The sequence below is a fragment of the Photinus pyralis genome, unplaced genomic scaffold, assembly GCF_008802855.1.
Source record: "Photinus pyralis isolate 1611_PpyrPB1 unplaced genomic scaffold, Ppyr1.3 Ppyr1.4_LG8, whole genome shotgun sequence".
Classification (NCBI taxonomy): domain Eukaryota; kingdom Metazoa; phylum Arthropoda; class Insecta; order Coleoptera; family Lampyridae; genus Photinus; species Photinus pyralis.
Genome location: NW_022170819.1, coordinates 5715301 through 5724435, shown reverse-complemented (window position 1 = coordinate 5724435; position 9135 = coordinate 5715301). Strand labels below are relative to the sequence as shown.

Here is a 9135-nt window from a genome sequence, read left to right as displayed (position 1 = left end):
GTTTTAAGATATACCGTTTTCGACAGTAGGTAAATAGGCTTTTTTGCAAATAAATTAACGTATTGGATTCGCGCTAATAAAGAGTTTTTGAAATCTGTTTTCTCTCTCCTTTTTAGTTGCTAAAATATTTTCTTTTGTTCCTAGTGCCCAACTGCTTTAATTAAAACATCTTTATTATTTCTTTTTTCTGCATTTTTACAGCAATAAAAGCAATTCGAAGTAAAATCGAATTCTTTTGCTTCCTGAACAATTTGTTTTTGTTAACTAACTCTGCTTCCTGCCTGTTTTACAGCTGATTGGATTAAGCTGGGTCTGTTGGTCGTTAATTTACAGGAATTGAATAAAATCCATACGAAGTTTATTCCAGGTTTTACATCTCAAATCATTTGCTTTGGCCAGTAAAACTAACGTTCTTATTGCAGATTTTGCAAGTTTATCAGCAGGCTCAACGCAATTGCATCAGCTATAAAACAGGTAGGTTCTTCAGTGAACAAAAGAAATTGTTCAGGAATCAGGAAGGGAGATAATTCGATTTTATTTCGAATTGCTTTTATTGTGGTAAAAATGCAGAAAAAAGAAATAATAAAGATGTTTTAACTAAAACATTTTCTCGAATTTTTGCTATAGGAATAATATTTTTTTATTTTTGTTTAATAAAATATAAGTCTTCCCGAAAATTTCTACCCCGCGCACCTATGTACGATGAAAAAAAATAGATTTTTCGTCCCCTTGAAAAAGAGGTGGTTTTTTTCAGAAACCATGAGATCTTGGAAACGGTTCAACTTTACGGACCCAAAAAATTATCTTCTTTTCTATCATAAAACAAGCTATGTTTCCTCCAAATTTCAAACTCCTACGACTTTTTTTCGCAAAAATATCAATAAAAAACGAAAAAACCGGTTTTTCTGGTTTTTCTACGAAAATTGGAGGTTATGTGAAAATAGTGTAGATATAAAAGTTGCTCATTTTTTTAATCTCTATAACTTTTACATTGAATATTTTCGTCTAAAATTAATAGTTTTACCACAATTTGCAAAACACCACTTTCCACCCCTTTCAACCCCCGTGATTTCACCCGCGGAAAAATTCAGCTGTTTTAATTATTTTTTCCCAATTTCTATTCATTTCACCTGCCTGAAAAACCCGGTTTCGCCCGGTGACTAATTTTTTTTGTAAAAAAATTTTATATAGCCTGGACTAATATTGGAAATGCATTATTTGCAACGATGAAAAATAAAATTTCGTATGCACCTCAGGCGACTTACAATCCCCCGGGCCAGAGGCCCTCGGGCTTCGTCACCCTCCATAATGCCCTTGATGCATAAAATATATTTTTTCTATTTCGGTGTTACAATGAGAATTTTGTGCAACTGTTTTCGTAGGTAATTGCACAAGTGCATCAAAATTACCGATAATTTTTTTGAAAGCATGTTGTCTAAAAACTGCATGAGTTTATTTCCATATTTTGGCGAAAGAGCCCGACACCGAAGGTGGATGGCTCTTTTAACAAAATATGAAAATGACCGAATGCAGTTTTTTACTGACAACATGCTTGAATAAAAAATTATCATATATAATACCATAAGTAGTCGAAGTATTGTCGAATATTTTTGAGGTGCTGTCACGAATGCTAGTTACGCTGATTAATCCCACGAGCGCTTGCGCGAGTGGTATTAAAAAGCGTAACTAGCATGAGTGGAGCAGCAGCTCAAAAATAATCTACAAATACTTCGACTACGAATGGTATTCGGAGGACTATTCAACGAATCAAAAGACAAATTAAGCATAATTACCCACGCGAATGTATTTCCATGACAACAACAAACGTCAAAATAAATTATGGAAGTTGCTTTTCATTTTGCTATTGATTCTATTCGAACTTTTGTGCTCCAAGCTAATTCGTTATGAGTGATTAAATTAAAAGATGTGGTGATTAGTCGGTTGTCGAAATTGATTAACAAACTAAGAAGAATGTTCCGGTTAATACGACAAAATTTCGCGTCATTTCACTGGTGGAAGTTTGACAAATGTCATTGAATAATCGCATTGAATTGTCGCTGAAATACCACACGTGAAATTATCACTTATAATTACACAAGAGGTTTGTATTTTACCGAGTAAATTTGGGTTGTTAAGGTAATGAAAATCTGTTACCTAGCAATTAGACGAGAAAAACTGTCAACTAATAAAAATGCGACACCGAAGGTGGAGCATTTTTAGGTTGACAGTTTTTCGAGTTCAATTGCTAAAAGGAAACAGATTTGAATTGCAGCAACCCAAATTTACTCGGTTTAAATGCAAACCTCGAGTGTAATTCGGCAGGACAATTTAACGAACAAGAAATTCACCAAACTAGTCAATTATTGACAGACGTCAAACTAGTCATATGGAAAAGGATAATGCGATAATTGGTGCGAAAATGAATAAGTGAAAAAACCACTAGTGCATTTGTCGCTGGAAAAGTTGCAGGTAACTTTTGCCGCTGTCAAAGTGACAATTGCACTGCGGCTTATGCGATTTTTTATACATGAGTTGAATTGTCGCTGAAATACCACACGTGCAATTATCACTATAATTCGTTCCCATTGGCGCAGCAATTTGAAATCGAGACATTTCACTGGTTGAAATCTGACAAATGTTAGATGAATTGAATAGGTTTATTTTGATGCACGAGTGTAATTTAGGGGAATATTTCTCGAACAAGCATTACTTGTCAAACTGACGTTACCTACTTATAAATTGTCGGTGTATTGTGAAATTGTCCAAAGGAGTTGCCAGTTGTCATGGATATGGACAGTGCAATTATCGCAGGGCTCTTTCGCTTTCTACAGTGCAATTATCGCTGTAATTGAGCGATAATTGCACACCTCATATGGCATTTATGACATATAAGGGAAATATTCCGCAAAATAGTTATTTGTACAACTAGTTTTGAAAGTGGTACTTTTTTTCATGAATTTGCAGTTTGATTAATGAGGGCGAAGCCCGAGTTAATTAAGCAAATTCATGGAAAAAAGACACTTTCAACACGTGTTGTACACGAAATTTTTTTGCATAGTGTGATCCATAATAACACACAATTGAATAATTTTATTGACATTCGCGATTTACTGTCACCCAAAAATGGATGCTATTGTTCATAGACAAGACTAAACTCCATGGAAACGCATAGTAAAAATCGTGAAAAAAAGTACCACTTTCCATACGATTTTTCGTTAAAAAAAGTCCGATAATTTCATCACTATGTATAAAAAAAATGTTTCAATGAGTTCCATTGTAACATTGTTTTTGGTAACTTTTCATCTCTAAGTTGGCAGTTCGCCAAGACGTCAATGTCAAATCATCAGATGTGAAATCAAATTACGTAAAATTTATGTGTTTTCCTTGATTTTTGGTACACGAAGAACTTAATACATTCCAAATCAGCAGTTTACACATCCACCATAAATAAATTTATCTACGAATAAAAAATTACACATTCACGGAATTTAAAGTTTCCAAATGTCAGTGTTGTGTTTATCTATGCTGCCAACTTAAAATTTGTCAACGCAAATGGTGTTGCCAACTTAAGACATATTAATTCTAAAGTTTCCTGTAGTGTTTCATAATTACTTTTTAATTAAATTAAAGTCCCGAAATAGAAAAAATAGTATGAAAAACACGTGTTACAATGCTTTATTGTAATACTCCTATTGTCGTATTACAATAGGTCGCATTGTAACACGTGTCTTTCAATATACTATTTTTAGTTATCAATGTATGGGTGTCAAGTAGTAGTCAGATGTCAATTTTCTCAAGATTAAACGCTAAAAGAAAAAGAAAATTCCTTAAAAACGCCATACCGATTATTAAGGGATCGAATCTAACAAGTTAGGACTGAAACCACGTTGATTTTAAAACAGAAGCTCAGGGCAGTAACACATTAGTCTAATGCCTTGCTGAACGTCAGTTTAATTAAATGGGATTAAAATTACAGCAATTTCAATGCAGCTCTTTATCACGAAGCAAAAACACAATGCTTAAAGCGAAGTTTCAGAATTTTTTATTACTTTAATTTTGAGTATTTGCCCACACGTACAGTGATAGTACGGTTGCAATTTATCGTTGTAATTCAAAAAATCACACGAGCTGCCGCCGTTTACCACATAATCGCAAAACGCGTTGTCCACAAATGGCCCCACACTTTCAATGTACTCACTCCTGCTTCTCGGCACCTCGTGGTGCGCTTTCGTGAGCATCTCCATGGAGTGCGTACGCGCGTTAACGCACATCTTGCTGTGCTTCGCAACCGCGATAGTTACCGTTTCCGATTCGCAGGTTTCGGTGGTGTTCAACTCATTGGCAGGGTATAGTATTTCGATACTCTTCGGGGTTTCGCAATCGTGCGCAAATATGGTGTAGTAAGTGCTGATGTTGCCTTGGGGGATCTGCCTGTAGTAAAGATTTTCAAAATCCGGTCTTTCTTCCCGCTCAAATTCCTGTGTTTCTTCGCGCTCAAGTTCCGATGTTCGTTTTTGCTCTGGCCTAGCCACCTTTTCACGAGACTTTCGTTTCCGCTTGCCACATTCACAATGATCAACGATTTTTGGCTTCTCGCGAGAGGTCGACTTGTTACTGCGGAAAGAAGCGACGAATTCCTTCCAGTACTTTTTCCGGTCACACTTTTCGTTATTGAGCGCCTCCTTGCTCGAGCGCTTGCGGGAGAACGACGCCATCAGCGAGCTCAAGCGTTCCCTGTGGTGTTTTTTTGCGGCTCGCGACATCGAATCAATCGACGCTTTACTTTTGATTTTGTAGGTGGCCTTGGGTTTGCGCTCCTTAAAAAATTGGCTCGCAACACTTTTGTGAGCTTTCGACGGTTTACTCTCACACGCCTGGTCACGCTTTGCGTTGCTCAGTGACGAGGTAGTGGACACATCACGCCTAGTTAGTCCTAACAAACTGCTCAGACTGGGCATGGAATGATTATTGTTCAAGCGAGGCTCGCTGCTGGTAAATGAGCGCTTTATGTCCACTCCCTCGTTGTCAGTAACGGTCCACATCATCTGACTCGGCTCATCAATCACTGGGATGCTTTCATCGCTTCCACTTCCATTATCTGTAGGTTGAATTTCTGTTTCAGACGGCACAATTTCTACGCATTGCGTTCTTCGAACCACCGGAATAGGTATACGGCTACGATGGGACCGTGGAGACTTCGTCCTAGTATTCTTCTGCTCAAGCTCCTCATTTTGACAAGCGCAGTCCCTCACGATTGTAACTGTAGACTGACCGTAACTAGCAAGTTTCCTTTTGAGAAAGCTGGATTTCTGTTTGAACCAGCCGCGCTGATGCCTGTGACATTCGATTTCGTCATCGCTGTCCAAGTAGCTGAGGTCGCCGTGTTCGCTTTCGGTCGACGCCTCCGTGAAGGTAACACTTCTAGAACGGTCTTTTTCGTAACGGAGGTTGTAGTTAAATACCTCTATGTTATCCAAAAAGTGCCTCACATCCGCGGTGCCCTTTGCGAAACACACTTCCGAACCGAGATACCTTTTGTTGTACACGGTGATGCTGGGTAAGGGTACTCCCTCACTTTTTACTGCCTCATGGGCTGGTGCGCACTCGACGTCGATCGGTGTTTCTTGGCTCTCTTCCGTCTGTGTCACAGCAATTAATGTCAAACTGGTGACCTTGGTGCCAGTCTCCTTATTACAAGGGCAGCTGGTTTGGTTTCCCGTCTCGAGCTTAAGGCATTCCTCCACAATACCCGTGGAGGAAGTCTGTTTGTCATCCACAGGCTCTTTGATGGTGCCCACTTGCTCCTCTCCATGTATAACAACTTCAATCTTACACCTATCCAGAGCTTTCTTCTGCCCGCCCTCTTTTGGTGGTGTCTCCACCTCTTGTACATGTTGAGGTGTCATTTCAATCGCAGTTGCTTGGCTTGCGCTGTCAGTGTCGCTCCGATCCCTTTCTTTCAAAACTGGCAACTTGCTCTTTAATTTGCGTAGCTCTGCTCGTCTCTTCGGGACACCTCGAGGCGCAGCCTCCGTCACCGATCTGCTGTAGACCTTACTCTGCTTCGGAGGCAATGGTCGCTTATTCTCCGTTACACTTTGTGCCTTTATACCTTTTCCCACATTCAATCTCCTATCGTCAGCGTTACTCGTAGCGCTTGTGTCACCTGAGAGTGTTACAAAGCTCTTACTATCTTCAACCTGCCGAGTTTTCTTAAGCGGCCTCGACGCTTTCTTCGGAATCTTGCGTAGAATTGGCAGCCTCGAAGGTAGGGGTTTCTTTGGTGCGATTGGCAGGTGATTGCTGTACAAAGTTTGCACGGGATAGGTTAAGTAGTGCACCTTCTTCTTTGACTTCACTTTCACCGGCTCCTCCGCTTGAATGGATTCCTTGGAGGAATTGCTAACATCCTCGTCCAATTTAGGTGTCAACCTCTGCTTGTAGGTTCTCAGCACCTTACGTGGTGAAAAGTTGACCTTTTTACACTTTTCTCCCTCCAGTGAGTCTTCGGTCATCGGTGGGTCGGAATCGGGGAGCGGCGGATGGTTGTGTTTGGGTGGCGATTTTTTGTATTGGGAAATAATAAAGTGGTTGCAGGTGGGCGAGTTCTCAAAGTCGTTGAAGTGTCTCAGTGCCTTTTTGCTCTTCTCTTCAACAAAAAGTGGTAAGTTTTCCAGTGAATCGCACTCAAAGGCTTTTTGAATCTGGTACGTTACTTTGCTCTTCCACAAAGCGTGCGCAAAAGAGATATCGTCATCAACCGATTTGCGCTTTTTCTCACTTTCAGTCCGAGATTTGGTATACTGATCGACTAGTGCAGTTTCTTCAAGATTAGTGGATTGCAAACGCTCACCGTGCAAGTCCTTCCAAGTTACCAATTTTGGTTGATTGGCACCACTGTCACTTGAATCGGTGATCACAGGGATGGTTTGAGGATCAACCTTCTCACTACTGGACTTGTTTTCCAACGCATCGGTTTTATTAGGTGGCGGGATATCATTAACAACCTCCATTTCGCTGATCAATTCAGTTATAGCCTTCAGTGTGCAGTCCTGGTTGGGCTCATCGTAATCAACAACGCTAACCACATGCTCCCTGAAGGGTTCCCCATTGTGCGTCTCGAATGGTTTCACTTCGTCCTTTTGCACAATCTCCGTACTTTGACCATCTACATGCGCGCTTAATTTTCCTCTCATAAATTCCCCTGAGCACTGTTCGGTAAAGTAACTTGGGCTTACCAACATTTGGCAAAGGTCATTATGACCAAATATTGTCGAACCAAATGCGTGACCAAGTTGATCCTTGCTGTTTCTATTGGAGTGCTTACTAGACGTAACCGAAGCTCTTTCCAAAACGGCAAGGTTCTCTAGGTCGAACATGCTTTTATGCTGCTTCAGTTTTGACGCGGACTTATGAAATTCAACGTGCGATTTCCCTGTCTTGGGCGTCCCCTTCTGCGAGGTCGACGGTTGGTCTGCAAATTAGTACCTTTCTAACTTTCCCACCTCATTCCCATACTCACCAGAGGGTATTTCTACAGATGCCTGCGTTTGTGCAGATTTTAAGCTGCTTTTCGACGTGGTACTAAAACTCTTCGCCGGCTTCTTCTTAATTATAATCGATTTTGTTTGTTTTGTTGAAACTTCAATGTCGGATTTCTTATCCCGTCTGGGGCGCACTTTTGTCATTACAAACTTTTCTTTAGCGCACCTCTGTCTTAGCTTCTGCTTAAATTTTTCACTACACTTTAAAATACTCGATTTTCTCGACACAACCGTAATGGGTTTATTACAGGAACATTTGCATTTGGCGCTCTTGCAGTGAGATGAGGTGGGTGTTCCGTCCACATCGCTCTTATCCGCCAAATTTGTCACCCCCATAAAGGCGATGTAATTCGACCATGGTATTCCAATACTTTTCTTCTTCAGCTCATTGTTAATAATCGAGTTCATCACTCGTTCCTTATCAATTTTCTTGCCACTTTTCTTCACTACAACAGCCTCGCTCTTTTTGCTAGTTTGTTTGACACTGTCCTGGCTTCCGTTACTCTTCGTGGTGGAGCCTCCCTTAAATGTGTTATCAGCCGTGTAATAATCATTGTTACCTTTCTTTCTGTTAAGAAACGACTTGACAGCTCCAGCATTATAATATGTGGACGTATCTTTTGAGCCTGAAAAAATTTTCATATTACAAACGAGAAATTTGATGACGTTGACACTGACAACACTAGAGTGCTATATTTACTACGTCTTGAAACGTACGAAGCTCAAAAATGATTACTTCATTTGGATCTACAAAGGTAAGCGGATTATAAATGGATGAGGAATCCGAATTTCATTTGAATTCAACAAGTAGATTACGTTACGAAAGGGAATTGCTTCATTTACGTCAGTCCAGCATATCGCGAATGGCAACAAGGGTGCTATGAATAAATTTGTACCGAATTCTAAGAGCAAATTTACAAACGAAAAAACTGCTAATGGTACTAAGTCATTGCAATAAATCTGCCCAAAGCTTCATTACGATAGCAATTAGAACATAGTGCACAGTTTGATATATGTGTAAGTAACAGTTACATCTAATAAAGCCAAATGAGGATCGAAATCTATGTTCCTTGCCACAGTTTATTTCGGATTGCATTCCTATTTAGCATGGGGGAGATTTAACAGGCAAGAGCGTAATCACAAGTTGGAAATGCACAGGGAAAGTATTATTTTCAATTTAAATTTTCGATTGAAAATCGCCCATAACCTTCTACATAATTGAAATCCAGAAATTTGATTTAACAGGCAAGCAAAAATTGTTCAGGAAGAGCGCCCCCAGCAACGCATTAAAAGATGCTTTGGCGTATTTGAAAAGGAATCCCCAACTTCCATAATAACTTCCTTTGACGGCACCGACGTACGTCGAAGGGAATAGATTCCATTGTTTGCAACTTATTTCTGCGTCGTCCTTTGGTCACGTTACTTTTTAGAAGACTTCCTGATTGCATGAACACTTATGGATTGCTTACAAATCATCCTTAGGTCGCAAATCTCTTTGCAAGACTTCCTGTAACCAGACGTTGAGGATAAAGTCTTTTTAAAGTTGTTTTCGTACTTCTCGCATTGAATGCATCTTTTTCTTTGTTGGAAT

The 9135-nt window shown here is 39.8% G+C and overlaps 1 protein-coding gene across 1 annotated transcript; it reads right to left on the bottom strand.

The window, feature by feature from the left end:
* Positions 1–4019: 4019 nt before the first annotated feature.
* On the bottom strand, positions 4020–8216 carry LOC116178332. The gene is made up of 2 exons (XM_031497798.1): positions 7523–8216; positions 4020–7474 (listed from the first exon to the last, which is right to left on the bottom strand). Exons 1-2 carry the CDS (start codon positions 8184–8186, stop codon positions 4020–4022), a joined length of 4119 nt encoding a protein of 1372 aa, XP_031353658.1. The 5' UTR covers positions 8187–8216.
* Positions 8217–9135: the final 919 nt, after the last annotated feature.

Bases quoted from the DNA above. Each gene is read 5' to 3' on its own strand.
- LOC116178332 (XM_031497798.1), bottom strand. From the start codon at position 8,186: ATGAAAATTTTTTCAGGCTCAAAAGATACGTCCACATATTATAATGCT. The intron at 7,475-7,522 runs GTGAGTATGGGA...ACTAATTTGCAG, and splicing joins ATCTGTAGAAATACCCTCTG to ACCAACCGTCGACCTCGCAG.